This window comes from Varanus komodoensis, unplaced genomic scaffold (assembly GCF_004798865.1).
Source record: "Varanus komodoensis strain SLA01 unplaced genomic scaffold, ASM479886v1 scaffold126, whole genome shotgun sequence".
Lineage (NCBI taxonomy): Eukaryota > Metazoa > Chordata > Lepidosauria > Squamata > Varanidae > Varanus > Varanus komodoensis.
Window position 1 is genome coordinate 430,785 of NW_025335363.1, and position 19,331 is coordinate 450,115.

The 19,331-nt window shown below is 49.9% G+C and overlaps 2 protein-coding genes across 5 annotated transcripts; one reads left to right on the forward strand and one right to left on the reverse strand.

Moving 5' to 3' along the window:
* Positions 1-836: 836 nt before the first annotated feature.
* LOC123019494 (O-sialoglycoprotein endopeptidase) lies at positions 837-12,077 on the reverse strand. 4 transcript variants are annotated; one of them, XM_044422407.1, is made up of 13 exons: positions 11,937-12,073; positions 11,796-11,833; positions 10,700-10,820; positions 9,983-10,102; positions 8,530-8,705; positions 7,710-7,805; positions 6,732-6,781; positions 6,033-6,111; positions 5,398-5,463; positions 4,370-4,460; positions 3,685-3,760; positions 2,861-2,959; positions 837-992 (listed from the first exon to the last, which is right to left on the reverse strand). In XM_044422407.1, the coding sequence occupies exons 3-13, from the start codon at positions 10,812-10,814 to the stop codon at positions 953-955; spliced, it is 1,008 nt and encodes a 335-aa protein (XP_044278342.1). In that variant the 5' UTR covers positions 10,815-10,820; positions 11,796-11,833; positions 11,937-12,073; the 3' UTR covers positions 837-952. The 4 variants fall into 4 exon arrangements, with proteins under 4 accessions (XP_044278342.1, XP_044278344.1, XP_044278343.1 ...); XM_044422409.1 differs by having other exon boundaries at positions 11,966-12,072; XM_044422408.1 differs by lacking the exons at positions 11,796-11,833; positions 11,937-12,073 and adding an exon at positions 11,568-11,744.
* A 205-nt stretch (positions 12,078-12,282) lies between these two features.
* APEX1 (apurinic/apyrimidinic endodeoxyribonuclease 1) lies at positions 12,283-19,190 on the forward strand. Its single transcript, XM_044422411.1, has 5 exons — positions 12,283-12,372; positions 13,648-13,789; positions 14,325-14,506; positions 16,620-16,812; positions 17,805-19,190. The coding sequence occupies exons 2-5, from the start codon at positions 13,729-13,731 to the stop codon at positions 18,317-18,319; spliced, it is 951 nt and encodes a 316-aa protein (XP_044278346.1). The 5' UTR covers positions 12,283-12,372; positions 13,648-13,728; the 3' UTR covers positions 18,320-19,190.
* Positions 19,191-19,331: the final 141 nt, after the last annotated feature.

Genomic DNA, 19,331 nt, shown 5'->3' on the forward strand with positions numbered 1-19,331 from the left:
GGGCCGCCTTCCAGGGCAAGGGATGCTCACACACTGCAGGACTGTTGTGCAACTGTGCTGCATTTTTCCACGTTTTGCTGCATTGTACCCGATGGAGCGATGCAGTGCAGATTCCTCTAGTTGGTGTTGTTTAAGTTTGAGCCTATCTGTAAATATTAAAATTTTAATAATGTTGTTTAATATCAGTGCTCGTGACATTTGTGTTAAAGCTGCTGAACCTCCTGCACTGTAACTGAGATGGACTGTGTGGTGTGGTGGGTACAGCATTGGGCTGGGGATCAGGGTCCTAGTCCCCACTCAGCTATGAAGTTCACACTGGCTGACTTTGGCCCAGCTGAGCCTACCTCACAAGGTCATTGTTATGAGGATGAAATGGAGCTATGTAGCCACCTCGGGCTCCTCACAGGGAAAAAAAGGTGGGATATAAATTCAATGTAGTGGCACTAATAATTTCCCGCAGTTCTCTTATTCCCATCATGTGTTTAGTACAGTTTTAGTGTAAAGGTCAAGAATACAATGCAGAAATTGCAGCTGGGAGACTTGTATAGCAAAGTGGAGAGAAAGCTGAGTTTGGCAAGAACGTTCAAGTCAACCGAAAGGGCTGTGACTTGCTCCCATTTAAGAGAAGAAAAAAATGGGAATCCAGGAAATTTGCCGATGCCTCACAAAGAGCCCATTCCCTCTTTACCTCCATACTTAAATTTGGTGTGTCTCCCCCCGCCAGGCCTTCCCGCATTTGCCTCCCCCCTGCAAGTCACACATCTGCCTTCCACAAGCAAGAAAAAGTTGATTCCAGCCTAGCGGCTTTAGGTTAGCACCCAAACACTGCAGCCCTCTAAAAAAGCAGTGCCTTTTATTCCAGCTCAATAAATTTGCCATCAAACACCCACTGGCATTCCAGAAACCTTGGAAGTGCTTCCGCATCGCCACTGGCTGCCTCCAAGGAAAGGGATTAGTCACGCCACGTCACCTCCACTTCATCTGTACGATACCTGCAGGGGGGAAAGCACCCAGCGATGGTGTGATCCTTCCCAGAACACCTGAGAAGAACCTTCACATTAATGCAATGGAACTTAGCCTGAGTTAACATGCTAGGATTGGCCATATTGGCAGAGGATGCTGGGAATTCGACAGCTAGGCAATTTTTAGACTCTGGGCTGGATGGTCTTAAGGGAGGTGGTAGATTTTAGGTATGTATCATTCAAGTTGTAAAGCATGGCACTGGTGGGGTTTAGATGCTTTGCAACAGTTTCGACGTTGCTCAGCTGTTAAAATGTTTGGCAACCCTGATTAGAAAAAACACTTGGTATGTGCGGTTTTGCATTTACAGCCAACTGAAATCACTGCAGCTTCAGAACACCAGGAACTTACCGTACTTTTCCATCTATAAGACACCTCCATGTATAGGATGCCCCCCACTTTTCTTACCCAAAATTCAGAAATGAATATTTTTAACATTAAATAGAAGACATAAATAGAAACCCGAGTGCACCTGTGATCGCGCCAATCTCCCCCGTCTCCTGAGCGCACCCACGATCGCACCAGTCTCCCCCTGGCGCGCCTGTGATCCTAACCCGAACCCTTTCAACTAGCCCCCTGTTGAAAAAGTTTGAGGACCCCCAAGCTACACGCTCTCTGCAGCATCAGCTGAAGTCAGTTACATAAGGCTCATGACTGGAGGAAACCTGCTGGCTTGTCTCCGCAATTGGAAGTTTAGCTGGTGAGTCTAGTTTGCAGAGATAAGGTATTGGCAGTTTCACAACTGGTTCTCCTCTGCCCCCGCCCCGTCCCGTGTATAAGACGCCCCTCCCTTTTTAGGAAAGTATTTTAAAGAAAAAAGTATCATCGTTATACACAGAAAAATACGGTAATCCTGTAAGTCTGTCCTAAGGCTCTTGCTGCCAGACACTCTCTGGCTGGCCATTTGGGCCTGGGCCTCCCTTGGACTGCACCCCCAGAGCTGTCGGTCAGCCCATCCAGAACATACCAGATAAGGGAAGTCTGGGTTAGATCCACCTGCTATAAGAAGGTGCCTTGTATCAAGCAACAGATTCCCCTGAAATAATATTGTTACTAGAAATCATGCTTTTTAAAACCTCCAACATGGCAAGCACTACCTTAAAAGACATTTCTCCCCCTTTCTCTTACAACTGTATTGGCACCTGCAGTAATTTGCTGTCTCAGCCCAATTTATTTAAATATTCAACATAAATAGGCTGTTGGTTCCTCTTCCACTTCGTGGAAGCAGGGAGAGCATACCAGAAATGCGCATGCTTGGAGTGATGTTTGAACCCCGGTTTTTCTCTTGTTGCTCCCAAACAAGCCAAGATGCAGAAGCCATGCGAGTGTTAGCTTACAAAACCCCTCTTGTTTGGGAGCAACAAACCAGGATCCTGGACTTGGCCATTGTGTGAAGCTTTCCAATCCTGGTTAGTCTGCCTTGTTTGGGCAAACTGACTCGCTTACAATAAGCTAGCTGACGCCAGCCATTCCACTGATTACACGCAGGTGCAATCATGCCTCTCCCGAGATGCTGCTTTGCACGATCCATGCATCCACTGGAAGCAGAGAAAGCATGCTTTTCCCTTCCAAAACTGGTTTTTACTCACGAGCACATTTGAGCTACAAGTCCTCATTAAGATTTCAACAGGGAGGTAGCCTTAATAGATTTATAGCCCACAACAGAAAATTATGTGGCATTGCAAAATGGAAGGTGTGACTCAAACACACATCAAACACCAACCCCTCTGCAGCAGCCTTCTCCTGTCTTGCACACCCAGGTACAAGCTCCCTGCACCCTCAGCCCTTGCTTCCGATCGGTGACCATCTCTCCTTTGTCCAGAAAACACAAAAGAATCACCTCTGCGTGATCCACGAGTCCTCAAGCGCAGTGACTTGCCCTGATCGGAACATTTCCCAGCCAGCTTGCGCGATCATGGCCCCATTGTCGATACAGAACCTTTTGGGTGCAAAAGAGGTCGTGAGGAAGAACAGCTAGCAGAGCAGTGGGGAGACTCGCACAGACTCTCCCTGTAGCACTGAGTTCTGCTCTCCTTAGGCAGTAAACAGCCAGGCCAAAAAGCCATAAAATCCAGAATGTACAGCCTGTGATGCTGCTTCACACTGAAATAACATGTTCAAAGAGCTTTGATCTTGAGAGGTGGTGTGGTATAGTGGTTAAGAGCACGGGGCTGGAGCTCAGGCAATTTGGGTTCTAGTCCCTGCTCAGCCAGACTCTCATTGCAACCTATCCCGTAGGGTTAGTGTGGGGATATAATGGAGAGCAGCAGGAGAATTATATGAGCCGCTTTGAGTTCTTTAAAAAAAGCAAATGGTGGGATAGAAATCTAATAAATGGATTTGCAGTAACATCTTCCTAGCTCATTATGCTACCTCAGCACTTCTAGTGGGAGAGGAAACCCTTATCTCAATCAAGGCCCAGATAAATAGAATCAAAGTTAAGTCTACACTTCATGCACCTGCAAATGAGTGTCCAAATTCATGAAAGATACTGCCCCAAAAAATGCCAGGTTTTGAGATGCCACAAGACAACTGTGCCAGTTATTAACACAGCTCTCTCAATCAAAGCTATATTGCATGTGTGGGAAGGTGAATGGGAAGGGACAGAAGTCCCAGTCTGAGAGGGTCTTCGGAGGAAGGCGAAATGGGCAGAGAAAATCTTACCTCTCATCTGTGGCAAAAAGCTTTGCTCCTCTCTCTTTGCACATGATCTCCATCATTTTCTGCAGACGTTCATTACCTGGAGAAACACTACGTGGTGAATACATGCTAAGAGACTATCTCATTCAAACAGCATTCAGCAAAAGTTGACAAAGAACATTGCCGAAAAGCAAAGACGCCTTTGTATGTTGGCATCAGCCATTGGTTCATCCCCAACCGGGAAAGATTGTCACTTTTTGGGTGGGAAGCAGGGTGGTTGGCAATTTATGGTTTGGGGGAAGATTGTAATTCCCCCACCCACAAGTTCTTCCCAGCAAGTCCACCCTCCTTCCTTTAAAATCACACCTCCAAATATTCTGTCTGAAAAAGCAGGTTGAGAGACACAGAGGAAAATCTCTGAATTAAAAAGGGGGGTATTCAGAATTGACAAAAAATACTCTGGATGGTTTGGAAACTGACAGAATGGAGATGAGAAGGTAGGACTGCGAATAGGGAAGAGCGGAAGGGGGATGACGGAGGCATCATTTAGGGGAAGTTGAAAGTGGTCTTTGGTTCTGGGTGTCTTCTGTGAGCAAAGAATAGGCAGCGGTGGGGGTCGCAGCACCGTGTGGATCAAATAGTTCGAAAACCTGCTTGTGGAAGAACAGCACGGGCAGAAACGTCAGTCCTTCCCACCTCGTGCACTTACAGCCAACGCCACCCACGATCAGTGCCTCATGGGAGCCGGTGTGCGCCATGGCCCGCTCGGTGATCTCCACCAGCATCGCGAACACGGTCTCCTGGAGGAAAGATCAAAAACAAAATCAACGTCAGGCCCTGTGTGGAATCCCTTTGGATTTTCCCAGTGGCCCCCAGTTTTGAAGCGACCAATCCATGTCAGAATGTGGAGGGGGGGACACACCATCCTAAGAGCCTGTTGTCACACCCACCCTCCCTCCTTGTCCAGGTGAAGGCCAAATGGGGAAAGAGACCATTCGCCCTTGCTAGACAACCTCACAACAGCCCATCAGCCATTTCCGGGGGCTGTTAAGCCTCTTTCAGCAAGAGGGCTGGGCTGCATTCTGAAAAGTTCTCGAGGGCCACATCCATCGGTTGGGGAGGGCTGGAGGCAAGACGGAGGTGGCCAGAATGCCCCGGTCACCATTTTATTTGAGCCTGGAACACTCCCTGCCAGTGATGAAACCCTGGGAGAAACCACAGAAAGGGCGCGAAGTGCACACGTGCCAGAAAGCCACCAAAAGATCAGACGCGGAGGGGAAGGGGCAGGCTTCTCTGCAGCAAGCCCGGGCGCTGGGATGCGGCTCCGGATGGGCCAGGTTGGATCTGCACACCTGAGAACCTGAATTCAGCACCCTGGGGTCTAGAGTAGCCAAGGAAACTGGTATTGTGATTACTGCACTGCACTTACATCCCAGCTTTTTTCCTTATATAACAACAACCCGGTGAGGTAGGCTGGCTGGGAGCCAGTGGCTGGCCCCAGATCACCCAGTGAGCTACATGGCCAAGCGGGGACTCGAACTCGGATCTACTGCATCCCAGACCTGTGTTCTTAACCACTGTGCCACACTGGCTCTCGGTCACAATGTCGCCTGTTGCCCCTCATGAGGCCAGGCAGAACAGCCACTGAACGGATGACGCAGGAGAGGCTGGCCCACCTCTTGCCCAAGAGCCGGCAGCCCGGCCCCATCGCAGAGGCTGGTCCAGCGGGTTCCTCACCTGGAGGGAGAAGCAGAGGTCTTCCGGGGTGCACTCCTTGGCAGCCAGCATTCGGTGTGCCACTTCCTGCACCAGCGGGAGAGGAGGTGGTGAAATTCTGCAAACTCATTTTGCTTCCCTGGACATCATGTAGCTCTTCGCACCAAAGAAGGGCCTGGCTGGGTCAGACCAAAGTGGTGGAGGCCAGAACCCCCCGCATTAGTGGGGCAGTGGTCCATGCCAGGTGGCAGGCTGGATGTTCAAGGAGCTGTCCATAGTGCTAAAGATTTCGGCCTCAAAACTACGGATTGCTCTTTTTGAGCTCGGACTAAAACCCAGAGTGGCTACACTGCCCTTCTGACATTAGACCTGCCCACCTCCAGTTCTGCCTATCTAGTCTACACTGGCCCATCAGACCCCTCTTGGAAGCCCACAGGCAAGCGCCGGAGCACCTTCCCAGTTGCATTTCTAGCAGGCAACATTTCAACCAGGGAAACTTCCTACCTGAGTTCAATGCAGGGGAGAGATCCCCCTGTTGAACTTCTACCTGTTGTGTTGTAGCAGCTCAGGGCAAATTGTGTTGGCGAGAGGGAAAACAAGAGAGAAACCAAGTGCCCACCTCACACGGCACAGAAGAAAACTGGACAGGACCATACCTCTATATGGGATAAGATCCCAGAAAAGGACACGTCCATGCCTTTCACTGTATACGGAAGCTCAACCAGCTTTTGACCCCTGCAAAGGAAGGACACTGCGTTGGGCCCTTTTCTCCCACGCCAGGTGCACCGCAGAGTCTGGTTGCCCTTGGAGCTCCGTGTGCCGCATGACCCTTCCTGGAGATTAGACGAGCTACACGGATGCACACTCTGGCAATCGCGCGTTCAGATTTTCGCTGCCTTTATGTGGGGCTGCTGTTGAAAAGGGTCGGCTGGTCAAAAACAGAGCAGGTGAGATGGTATGAAGCTCTAAACCCCTCAACCACTGGGGCTGGGCTACCTCCCATACCTGAAGACCATCTGCAGACATCCTTTTCTGGGTACCCCCACCCACTGAGGTCAGGTGGGCGGCTGAATAAGAGAGGGCCTTTCCAGTGGTGGCACCGTCGTTGTGTGACAAGCCCTCCCCAGGGTGGCTTGCCTGGTGCCTATGCTGTGGTCCATCTGGGCCATTTTATTCTCCCAGGCTCTTCCGTCATTCCAGTTTTCAGTGTTGTTTCATATCGGTTTCATTTTGCTTTAAGCTTTTTAAAAACATATCGCTTTTTGCCTCTCAAGGGCCATGTGTGTGCATCCCACAACCCACTGAGAGTAAAATAGCTGATGCAAACTACGCACAACTTTTGCAAAATTACTCACTTCTTGGCCATCTGTTCGATGTTGTAACCTGGGCTGGGATCGTTTGAGATCTGGGCCAAGAGATGCAAGAGAGCTGTCAGAAAGCCAAGGGACTCCCATCACCCTCCCACTCATCGCAAAAGCAACCATTCGGAATCGGTTCCAGAGCCAGACTACCTGTGACGCCCCCCCATGGGGACAGACCCACTCAGTGAGACCCTCCCTATTGAAACAGACTGGAAAAAAAAGAGAGAGAGATGGAGGAGCCTGAAATCGCACAGCTAGGTCACCTGTCAAGCAGAGTGACCTACCAGGGAGAAATGAAAACAGGAAAAGCAGAGTGGGCCTTTCCCTCTCTGTGTCTCCTCTACCTCATTTTCTGCAGTGTTAAAGATGCAGAGTTGCCAGCAAGACTGGAAAAAAGAGTCTGGCCTGCACTTGTGGCTTTAGCAAGAGCCTGGGATGGACAGATTTCCAGGCGAAGGAGAATGTGCAGGGAATGTTTCAGAACAATGCACATCATCTCCACTTTTGTCTGGACAAAGAGCTGCTGTGAAAGGCACAGGCACAAAAGCTACTAACCGAAGTTGGCAGCCAGTTGTGGCAGACGCCACGTGCAACGAGGAAGCTAAATTTGCAGATGGCATCGGTTACGCACACAGTAATCACTCCAGATTTTCTTTTACTGTATGCAGAAACAGAGCACAACTGCACTGGACAAAAGCACAAGAAAGGACTTGACTTTAGAGAGGAACGAGTGGGACCAGAAATAAGACGTTGTTCTACTGAGCAATCCAATTCATGCTTCCAGCCAGCAACGCCCAGTTCCAGAACATTCTGTTCTGTTCCATTCCGTTCTCCTCCCCAGCCCAAAGTTCCCCCTGCTCTTCCCAATATTCCACTCAGTTTTCATTGGCTGGAGGGAGAGGTTCTCTGCTTCTTTAGAATTCCTCCTAGATATTTTTTGGTATTTTTGCCAATCCCTTCTCAGCTGCTTACCTTCAGCACTCGGGCAAAGCGATCCAGGCAGTTCCCCACAGCAATGTCAATGGTTTCCCCAAATATTCGGTATCGGCGTTCAGAGTATGCAATGACCTGGTGGGAGAGAAGATACGAGTTCTTTTCCAATTCACTTTTATTAGGAAGTTCATCAAAACAAAACAAAGCCATAAGAAAATAATGCAATTTTATTGCATACATTGAAAGGAATTGCTTACAAAAGGTGCATATGAAATGCGTACCTACAAACATATATACATATACACAAATCCAGCTATTGTTAAACACAGTAACGCATAAGCTTCAAGAAAGGCATACCAAGTATCTATTTATTAGGCATTTGCTGGTAGCAGAAGACAGCATAAAAACACTCATGTTTCTTATATTTCATACCATGGGCCCATTTAATCCTGGATTATTACAGCCAAACAGAGAAAGAAGCCATGTGCTGACTTTGCCCAACCTTGGCTCATCTTTTAAATAAATACACAAAAATTATTGTTCTGCTGCAACATCTGAAACATAACGAGACTCCACTGGGATCATGGAGATGCATTGGGATGCTGCGTTTCATTTTATTTTTTGTCTTACTGTTAAACTGTCCTGAGACTTCAGTAAGGGGTGGTCTAAAAAAGATTTAAATAAAATAATGTGAAATGGCCAGGAAGCTCCTATGCCATAAAAAGATTTAAAGGGGGCTCAGCTGCAAAAACCACAGAATGAGATCCCTTAAAATATGCTGGTTTCCAGGAACAGTGGCAAGCACAAGAGACTCTCCGCAGAGGGAAGGCTGCAGCACGGAACAAGGCTCTGCTCTCACCTGAGTGTTTCCGCCGCTGACGTACAGCACTGTCGGGTTCTGGGCACCGGTCACTAGCCGCCCCATCTCAATGTGCCCCACACAGTGATTCACCCCCAGGAGAGGTTTCCCCCACAACTGGGCCACCGTTCGGGCCACGACCGCCACCGTCACCAGTGGGGCACCCATGCCTGGACCTGATGAGGAGGGAAAGAAGCTTAAAGCAGGAGAACAAGGCATTACGGCTTGGAGAATGCAGCCCTCTCGGATCAAAGCTCTTCCTCATCCTGAAGTCTGTTTACAACGCGGGTCAGCTGATGCAAAGTTCACCAGGCACAGAACTGGAAGGTATCTTGGGGTTCCTCCAGTCCAACCTTTTGAAACCAAATGAAGTTTCAGGGATGCTCTGGGAGGGCTGCCTTTCCATAGCCAGTGGAGTTAAAAAGGGGGAAGAGCCAAAATACCAAAATATTTTATTGTTAAGCTCTTATTGCCTCTGGAGTGGCATTTCGGCCTTTGGCAAAGAGGAGGGAAAAAACACGCAAAACTGGGAACTATCAAACATTTGGCAGTTGGGGGAAATCAGAAGGGAACACGGTAATTTACAGAAAACCTGAGAGACCAGAGTGGGCCTCCAAGGGGCCTGAAGGAAGACCTCCAGCTTCGATGGCATTTTTTCCATTGAGGATCATCTCTTCCCATCTAGAAGTTCCTCCTGATGTCTAACCAAACTCAGTTTCCCTGAAATTTCTGTGCAGTGGCTCTAATTTCTCTGCTGCAGAGAAAACAGGGATGCGCCGGCTTTGGCATGATAGACATTCGAAGACAGCAAAATGGGAAGGCAATGGTCACTCCGTATCAGCTACTCTCCTTCAAGCTGGAGGCGCTGTTCCTGGTTATTGTAGCAATCAGCCATTGACAAATTACTCTCTATAAATATGCCTCATCCCCTTTTAAAGCTACTTCTATGCTAATTATAGCAAACTCCACCCATCGTGCATGAGCTGAAAGGTATACTCTTTCATTTGTCCAGTATCTGCTGACAATTACTGTTATAGGATGACCCCAAGTTCTAAAATGTCTTAGAGATGGAGAAACATGTCTCCGTTTTAACCTTCTATCAAGCTCCTTCTTAACAACTATGCATCTAAATTAAACTGAGCTGAAAAGATGACTTTATTTGGCCTTGCAGCAGCAAAAACCCCTTTCCAGCCTGTGCAAAACATTATTTTAATGACCAGTTGGGTATATTTTGAAAGTTTGTGCCCAGCTGATTTTCTCATAGCTGTTATTGATGCTGTTTTATTTTGTATTGGTATCTTGGTTTTGTGAGGGTTTACAGCTGAATATGTAAAGTTTTCTTGCCCTTAAAGAACTGCACGGGTCACCAGCCAAAACATCTCCTTGAAGAAGAAAATTGTGCTTTCAAAACACTTCCCATCATCTGATGTAAGGGGGCACCCAAGGGACCCACCTTTAGTGAATGCCACAGCATCAATGTCCTGTGGTTTCAGTCCAGCCTCACGTAGCGCCTCCTGCAGGACAGCAAGGATACAAGAGCGGTGGTGACGTGCTGTGTCCCCCGGTAGGAAACCTAAAACAGGACAAAAGTAATGGAGAAAAGTAATGCTTTTAAGTAGGAGCATGCCTTCTCTTCTCTATATGTCCCTTTTTCTCTCTCACACACACAAATGGCAACAGAAGAAAAAACATGGAGAATGTTCATACAGTTGAATCGTAAGCTGTAATGTAGACCTCTAATGACATGGAAGACATGCTGTAGGCAAAAATGTGGAGAAACTGGAAGGAGGGGAGGGATATGCTTGGACTGGCTGTTTATACTGAGCACAAAGGTGTGAATAAGCACAAAATTCAGCTTCTTGCAAATCAGAGATTTCTGCAAAAAAGTGCAATGTTTCTAGGCCTTATGGTTGGAAGTGGTACATGAAAATGGGGACCACCTACTGAAATCCTGGAAGCAAAATGAAATCTAAGGGGTTGGAGGCTGGGTTTGACTTTCTGCAAAGCAAGCAGACCATCCCATAACTAGCCAAACCAGACTAAATTATGCAAATGAAACCATGCAGAGATGTTCCATTTACAGTCCTGCTTCTCTTTGCATGCAATTTGGACTGAACATGGAATGTTTCTTTTTTTTCAGCAAGGCGCATTTGATGCATAGGATACTTACCCTGCCCTGGAGGGGTGACATATGTCCGCCGGGGGTTGCTCAACACCTCTCCATCCCGCACAATCCCCACTCCAATTTTGTTGGCACTGCCCTCAAAGCCGATCACAACAGGCATCGCCTCCTGGAGCAACAGGGAGAGAGAAAAAGCTCTGATCCCCTGGCAGAAACAGAATGCCACTGCCTGACCTGTGAAGGGAAAGATCAAGTCCATGTATCCCATTGTAAGCAATCTAGACCGACCATAATGCCTAACTCTGTGTGAACACGGATCAGAGGCTCTATCCCGTCATGCCTCTAATGACATCCATGACGTTGTCAGCGATTTGGAAGAGAAAGGAGCAAATTTTGTTGGGACCACAGAAAAAGCACTCGAAAGGCAGGTATCCCTGGCTTTCGAGTGATCCCAGGTATCTCTCCCTATGCAGGAGAGAAGAGAAGCTGCACCTGTGAATGCAGCACGTGCGGGGGATCCCGGTCCTCTAGAATTGCTAGGCAACGCTGGTTTGCATCCAAGGATAGCCATACAGTGAGTCAACCCACTGCAAGGATGAGACTTAAGTGCCAGTCCTTTCAGGGGATCGGCTCAAAGTGGATTAACATAGTTAACCCCCATTTGCTGAGTGCCATGTGCGAGGCGCTGTACATTGCACAGCCAACGCCTTACGACCCACCTCGTCTGCCAGGGGCGGAAGAGGGCGCAGGGTTGCTCATGCTTAGGGCAGCCTTCCCCAACCCGGTGGCATCAAAACTTTTTTGACGCCAACTCCCACCATCCCTGCATCGCGCATGCTAGCTGGGGCTTATGGGAGTAGTAGTTCTAGACATCAGGACGGCACCAGGGAGGGGAAGCCTGGCTTGGGGGCCCCACCTCTGCAGGTCTCCCACTGCGTGTCCCGGCTGTGCTGCGGGTTCCGCCCCTCCCAAATTTGCTACTCCAGGTATCTTGCGCCCATCAGCCCGCGATGCTCTTCATTATCATAATATTAATAACAATAATCATTGGAAAGGGGAGAAACGGCCACTTGGAGCAGGGGAGGGAATCTTGCTAATCGGAAAAAAGGGGGAGGGTCTAGAGAGCGAAAAAGAGAAGCGCTACCTGCAACCACCACTTCGGGTTATCATTCAGCAGTCAACCTGTGAGGAGAAAGATAATAAGTCAAACATAGAAACAAAAAAGGATTTTAAGGTTTTTTCCTATCTCTATGAATGCAAGGGGGGAAAACGGGGCCACTCTCACCCTCACGTCCCTCTCCCACTCTGCGGTACCCTGCTCTCCTTTTCCTTTGTGGCGGTCGGCACTAGAACCGAAAGTGTTGACCCAGCCAAAGCTTCACTGAACGTGCAGACCCCCTTTGGCAAGAGAGAATTCCCCCACCCCGTCCGCGCCAAACTCCCTCTCCACGTGATGGGGAGGGGCTCGCACGCTTCCCTCTCTTTAACCCCTTCCTTGCTTAACTGTCCTAGAACTACCGCCGGAAACCGCAACATGTTCTCCCTGCAACTTTAACGTAGGGCCCTCCCTCTGCACGTGATCAGTCACCTCGCCCCGCCCACCCGCACCACGTGACACAAATCCACTCCACGTGCTTCTTTCTCTCTCCATTCTATTCTGCTCGTGGGTGAATTCCGGAGCCTCCGTCATTGTCTCCAGGGCGCGTTAGCGGCGTGCTGCGGTAAGGGCGGCGGCGGCGGCAGCAGCAAAACAGCTTCAGGCGAGATGGCCCGCTCGCTCTTTTTTTAATTGAGTTACGAGTGCAAAGATGAAAGGAGCTCTTGGCCTTCCATCTGTGCAGAACGGAGCGCGAGATGAGGTTGCGTCTCTTCCTTTTTGCCCTCCCCCCTCCCCCTCCGGCGCCTTTAAAAGTTGCGCGGCAGGCAGAAATTCCACAGGAGCAGCCTCGGCCCGTGATTGCAGCTTAGCGCTGCCACTCTTCTTCCCCCACCCCCAGAAAACGACTTTGCGCGGCAGGCAGGCATTGGGCGGGCTGGCGACGCCCCTCACTCGGCATGATTCAGAGGGAAAGCAACAGCCGGATTTTATTCCCAAAAGCGATGGATCCGTAGATTAGCTGGCGCGGATGCGGGGCAAATGATCGAGGGGGGTGCTCAGCACGAAGTGTGGTGCGTTGGTTCATTATAATTAATTACCATTAATTTCATTTTTATACCTCCCCCTAGCCAATTCCCAAAAATCACAAACCACGAATACATTCGGTTTGTGATGAGCCAGGATATGTAAGGCAGAATCTCGTGCGTGTTTCAAGAGGAAAAAAGTCCTACAGTTCCCAGCATTCCTCAGCCAACATGGCTGGCTGGGAAATGTGGAGGGATGCTGGACTCGTTCTGAAAACATGCATCGGATTGCACGCTTTTTACACATGCCACTATCTCATGCGCTTTGCTTCTGCACTGAGGAAGTGGCCCTTTCTTGTGGAACCGTTTCTTTAGGAAAGGCTTTTAAGGGTAGTGGTCAATTGTTCAACCCGTGGAGGATGAGGCAGGGAAAGACCCCTTTCCCTAAGGGCTCACCACCTGCCAGGATTGATATCAGGAGCAGATTTTGGCAGTGGTCTCATCTTACTTCAGGTTTGATAATGGAAGTTTTATATAGCTCAGGAAGGGGAATTCTGATCAGGAAATTACAGTCACACCTGCAGGGGTCCCAGAGTTGGTACAGGAAGGAGCAGGTTGGCTATCCCTAAACTGCCCCCCTCCAGATGTTTTGGATTGCAACACCCATCATTCCCAGCCAACATAGCCAACGGTCTTGGAATTGCAGTCCAACGCATCAGGAGGGTGCAGAGCTGGGGAAGGTCGGAGGCTGCTTTTATGGAACGGGAAGGTGGGTGCAGATGCTGTTTTCTGTGATACTGCCAGGGCAGTCGTCCTTGAATGGGATATTATGGGATGGGGTGCAGGTGATTGCAGTCATACTTCTCCCTCCCCAGGAGACGTTGCTGCTCAGGAGCCTGCGGCCTGCAATCCCGACCTACCAGCTGCTTAGGGTAGCACCCAGGTGGGGACTTGAGATGCCCAAGCGAGGGAAGAAGAAAGAAGATGGAGCCATCCCAGAGGAGAAGGAAGCAGCAGGTGAGTGTCTCAGGCATGCCGAAAATGGTGGAATCAACTGGGGACTGAGAGCATCCACATGTTAAGCTGTTGTGCCTCCTTCCACCTACTGAGTTCTCCTCTCTGCTGGACATCGTTGCCTTTGCTACCTCTCTCTCCCTTCCCTAAAGTCACCCTTAATCAGCCTAGCAAACCTATTTAAGTCAAAGAAGTAGACTGTTGTTGTTGTTGTTACATATCTATACTGCCTGTAGCCAAAGCTCTCTGGGTGGTTCAGAACATTTAAGGTCCCCTATCCAGATTTCAACCAGGCCCACCTCTGCTTAGCTTCCAAGATGGCAGGATCTGGCAGGATCAGGCACTTCAGGCTATGTGGAAGCGACAGAAGATTATATTCATGTCTTATTAACCTTGCTTCCTGGTTGGATGTGGATCACTCTGCCTCACCAGGGGGAAGCCACTTACATGCCTACACAGAACGTCATTCTCTGACTTGGAAAAGGCTTTTGCTACTGATCCTGCATTTTCACGTGCGTGCTGTCTTTCTTTCTGTTAGAACCAGAGCCCAAGAAGGCTAAGAAAGGTGAAACAAAAGCCGGGAAGGAAGCTGATGGCCCGATCATGTATCAGGATCCTCCTGATAAACTCACCTCTCCTAGCGGCAAGAAATACACATTGAAGGTCACTTCCTGGAACGTAGATGGGATCCGAGCCTGGTTCAAGAAGAAAGGCCTGGAGGTAACCAGCACCACTGATTCTGAAACGGCCAGTCAGTTGTTCCAACCAGGATGCAATAGTTGCTTCCCACCCTTAGCAGCTCATCTTCAGAGATACACTGTCTTGAAACATGGAGGCTCTGTTTAGCCTTTGGAGCTACGTGTGTAGCACAGCAGTCAGAGTATTGGACAAGGCGGTTGTCCCTCATCAAGCGCAAGGGGCACGTTCTGTGTTCCAGAAGAAGTGGGCCATTTTATTATTATTTATTATTATTAGGGGAACTTCTGTGCCACCCCATTCGCCGAAGCCTTGGGGCGGCTCACAACCATAAATAAATAGAATCCTATAAAACAATATAAATTAAATATACATTTTCAGTGGCAGGCAAGGATCAATTCCATTTAGGAGTTCCTGTAGTGGTATGGTTAGTCAAAAAGCCAGGCATATTTTAGTGGATCAGTGGCTAAGCCTTAGCAGCAGAATTTTGACATGATTTTTAAAAAAGCAAAAGAGATCAGAAAGCACCAAAGGAGTTTAGCTGGAGTAAAGCTGCAGCTGGATTTGGCCCTTAGGCCAGAGAAATCCCCTTCTGGAAGAAGCAGATTCAAACCCCCACTTTTTCAGGCAGTTCAAAGGGGATCTTTGAGACAATCGCCCTCTTGCAGCTGAGCCTCCATCACAGGGTTGTTCTGAAGGTGAAATTATGCCACCTGTGGGATAAGTTGACTAGAAATAGAACTGCAAATGCAGTACGTTGGCCTGCTCCCCTTTGTTTCTTTCCTTTTCAAAGCCTTCTTAGAAGCGCTTGCCATTTCTGGAGGCTGTGAGCTTCAGACTCCAGTTGTACGAGCAATGGAAAGAAAGCCTTCCATTCATTTATCCTGAATTTGCAGACTAGTCAATTTCTTGGGATGAGAAGATGGGGAAAGCCGTTGGCCGTCTCCCCTTTTCCCCTGCTGTGCATCACTTTGCAGTCTTCCCCCTGCTTTTAAACCAAAAATTCACAGGTGCTTTAGCTTAGCTCTTCCATGTTGAGAGAATCGCTGCCATACCTGGATAGCTTCAGCAGGCACTTGGGGGTAGCTATGCCGGACCTAGAGCCGCCCACCCCCTTCATTTTCTGCAGCACTCGTTCCAGTCCTGGGCCCTTCCGTCTGCGTTGGACTGGAACTCCCACCATGGCTGTGATGACTGGGCATGGGGAGAGTCCATCACGTCGGCTTTGAGTTTACAGCTATGTGATCTCACGTTTTACTTCATTATGGCAACCTGCTGAGCAATTAGAAGACTAATGCCATGGAGGAAAGGAACACTGTACATCTGGGGCTGCACACAGCTCGGGGGGGACTGTCACAGTCAGCTCTGGGGGCTCCAGGGCGATAGCTGGCGTGACCCACTCCTGGTGGCTTTCCAAGGGATTAGACAGATTCTGAAGCTGGCCGTGGGTGCACCTCACCCCCAGTGCCGCCGTGCCTGTGACCAGCTGCCCCTTGCTCCTTCCCTTTCTCAGCAGGAACACAGGAACGTGGGCACTGGGCTTTCTCTACTGGGCAGATGACTAGTCTGTCTCGCTGTGGTCCATCTGAATGAAGTGGCGGTACTTCCTTGTGGCCTCGGGAGGCAAACCTTTCCCAGCCCTGTCTGGAGATGCCGGGGAGCGAACCAGAGACCTTTTGCAGGCAGAGCAGGTTCTCAGCTACTGTGCGGTGCTCGCTGTTGATTTAGTGGATTGTGTAACATGAGAGCTGGAACCTGCGTTTGCTTCTTGTCTTCCCTTCTGGTTCCCTTTTGAGTTGTACATTTCCCAGCCTGAGCCTTTGTTTTCTAATTATCAGCTGCCGTCAGGGGCTTGAGGGAAGGCTGCTAAGCAAGCAAAGAGTTTTCTACCTTCACCTCAGCAACCTGCCACCAGGGAGCTCTGTAGCAGGGGAAGAGTTGAACCCAGGTCTCCATGGTCTTTTCCCAACACCCTAACCGCCAGGCCGTGCACGGTATACCTTTGGCCACTTCTGCCAACAGACCAAATTAACTTCTATCAGCTTTGTGCTGTTTGTCCTGCAGTAAATGCCGACATCCCGTTTTTCTGATTTGCAACGAGTGAGAGGGCCTGATCCAAAGTCGTATCTCCCTGCAGTGGTTGTCCGAGGAGAACCCCGATGTCCTCTGCCTTCAGGAAACCAAGTGTGCAGAAAAGCAGCTTCCTGCAGAAATCCGGGACCTGGCTGAATACCCCCACAAGTACTGGGCCTGCTCTGACGACAAGGAAGGCTACAGCGGTGTGGCCCTGCTCTCGAAGCGCAAGCCCGACCATGTGGCGTACGGCATCGGTAAGGACTCCCAATCCCCACTGCTGGTGCCACTTTCCCGGGCTTCTGATCTGCTCTGCACAGTGCAACTCGGCCTGGGGGCAGGCTGGCTGAAGGGCCACATGCTCCCACTGAGCCGGCTCTCACAAAGGGCCCTTCTTCGAGATGGCTGACTTGGCCAGCGGAAACACAAAGGCGGCTTGGTCAGCGGCCCTTCTGGTGGTGGATCTCATTGCCAAGGAAGGCTCTGTTTACCTCCTCTTCGTACCAGCAAACACAACCGCTCTACTTGGGCAGGCCTTGGGTATGTGAGTGGGCGAGTTTGGCTAGAGGGCTGTGTAGTGTTTGTGCCAAAGTTAGTGAATGGAGGCTGCCCGGAAAGTCATTTCTGGCAAGAGCGCAGCTTTTTCCTGTGGAAATGATGGGTTGGTGGGAACAGTGTGGAACTGAGCCAGATCGCTTCTGTTGAAGGTGGGGACAGCCTTGCTCGTGGCTGATATCTGTGACATGCAAACTGGGGAGGGGGCAACTCAGATTTGGAACTGTAACTGGGCAGTGGGAGAGGTGTTAAACTTCACTTTCTCCAGCATTTGAAATGTTAAGATCTGACATTAAGATGTCTCCTGTTTGCAAGTGTTGGAGCATTCTTGTTAAAAATGAACTCAAAAGAAATTTGTGTATGGATTGCCCACATTCAGAACATACAACTATTTCCAGGAGGGAGGGGGCCATGCTGGCCCCTCCCAGCCTGTAGCTATTAAGGTTTAGAAATTATCAGCAAAGAAGTGGAAGCAATAGATCCCACAGCCTTCTTGACTAAAAGCTCCAAGTCTGGATTGACAGAGCGTTCCATGCCTCCCATGCTGGATTTTATTTTAGTCTCAAGCTTTTTGCCCCAAATATGGAGAACGTTGCAAACGCTGGCAAATCCTGAAAAAGAAGCCGAAACAACCTTCTCACCCATGTCCTGGGACCAGTTCCTGATCCCGTTGTCGGTTTTCTTCCCCCCACAGGGGAGGAGGAGCATGACAAGGAGGGCCGTGTGATCACGGCCGAGTTCCCCTCCTACTTCCTGGTGACGGCCTACGTGCCCAACGCCGGCCGGGGGCTGGTGCGCCTGGAGTACCGCCAGCGCTGGGACACGGCCTTCCGCTCTTACCTGCAAGGCTTGGCCGCCCGCAAGCCCCTCATCCTGTGCGGCGACCTCAACGTGGCACATGGAGAGATCGACCTGAAGAACCCCAAGGGCAACAAGAAGAACGCGGGCTTCACCCCCGAGGAGCGCGCCGGCTTCAGCAAGCTGCTGGAAGCCGGCTTCGTCGACACCTTCCGGCACCTGTACCCCGACACGGCCTACGCCTACACCTTCTGGACCTACATGATGAACGCCCGGGCCAAGAACGTGGGCTGGCGCCTTGACTACTTCGTGGTCTCCCAGGATCTGCTGGACAGCCTCTGCGACAGCAAGATCCGCTCCACGGCCCTGGGGAGCGACCACTGTCCCATCACCCTGTACATGGCCGTGTGATGTGGCACACGGGGAGGGAGGGAGGGTGGTCTTTCCGCCGCCCCACCCCATGGCCACCTTTGGGGGTGGTCAGAGGTGGCTGGAGGAAACGTGACATCTCTTTTCTACCGTATGCAAACATAGGGGCAGGCATGTCGCTGGCATGTGCCTTTAGGGGAGGGGTTGGAATTTGTGTTTTGCCCCCTTTGTAGGGAACAGTTGGTGCAACATAGCCAGCTTCTGACACGAGAAATCGCCTCTTGCGATTTTCCAAGGCCAGTCTGGGCTAGCAAAATAGCTTGTCCCCCCCGCTCTCCCCAGCCTGTTCCAGCAAGCGAGTTTCATTCCAGAGTAGAACAGACCCATGTAGACAAGCCATATTGCTCCCCCTTTCTTTCCTTGCCGTCGGGGCTGTTAAAACAGGTGGGGTTTCCGGTTCGCTGCTGGCAACTCTATGCACGGGTGTTCTCAAAAGGGGGATTTTAGGGGAAAGGTGTGTGCCCTCTTCTTCCAACCCTGCCTGATACCCCTGTAACTGTCCATCTTGCCCGCTTTTCTCCTCCAAGCAACCATTTCTCCTTTGAATCAGCCTTCCTCCTTCCACACTCTGCCCTGTCCCTGCTTTCTGCTCTTTCAAAGCTGTGGTCCTCCGAGTTGTAACCATTTAGTAAGTACATTAAACTTCCCTTTTAAAAAAATACTCTCGAGAACACTGATGTTTTTTTCTTGAAGAACTTCATTCTCGGTGCAGAGCCACTAGACTTTCAGCAGGACTCTATATTGTTTTAAAAATCTACTCTTAAGTGGCCAGGAGGCCAAGCAGTTTCTTCCATGCCCGTTGAATCCTCATAGTGACCCTGTGAAGGAGGTTAACTCAGCTTCTCAGAAAGATGATTTCCCTACTGCCCGGAAAATCAGAGCATTTAGGGCTACTTCCTTTCACGCTCCACTGTGCATTGAAGTCGGGCTGGTCTTCTCGAAAGCACCTGCTTCTTCACTCTAATGCTTACCTATCCTCTTGAATAGCTGGGCG

Excerpts from the sequence above, each read along its gene's own strand:
- LOC123019494 (XM_044422407.1), bottom strand. The coding sequence starts at position 10,814 with ATGCCTGTTGTGATCGGCTTTGAGGGCAGTGCCAACAAAATTGGAGTG. Across the intron at positions 10,103-10,699 it reads TGTCACCCCTCCAGGGCAGG|GTTTCCTACCGGGGGACACA; the intron begins GTAAGTATCCTA and ends GTCCTGTTTTAG. Across the intron at positions 7,806-8,529 it reads TCAGCGGCGGAAACACTCAG|GTCATTGCATACTCTGAACG; the intron begins GTGAGAGCAGAG and ends CTCTCCCACCAG.
- APEX1 (XM_044422411.1), top strand. The coding sequence starts at position 13,729 with ATGCCCAAGCGAGGGAAGAAGAAAGAAGATGGAGCCATCCCAGAGGAG. Across the intron at positions 14,507-16,619 it reads TCAAGAAGAAAGGCCTGGAG|TGGTTGTCCGAGGAGAACCC; the intron begins GTAACCAGCACC and ends ATCTCCCTGCAG. Across the intron at positions 16,813-17,804 it reads CCATGTGGCGTACGGCATCG|GGGAGGAGGAGCATGACAAG; the intron begins GTAAGGACTCCC and ends TTCCCCCCACAG.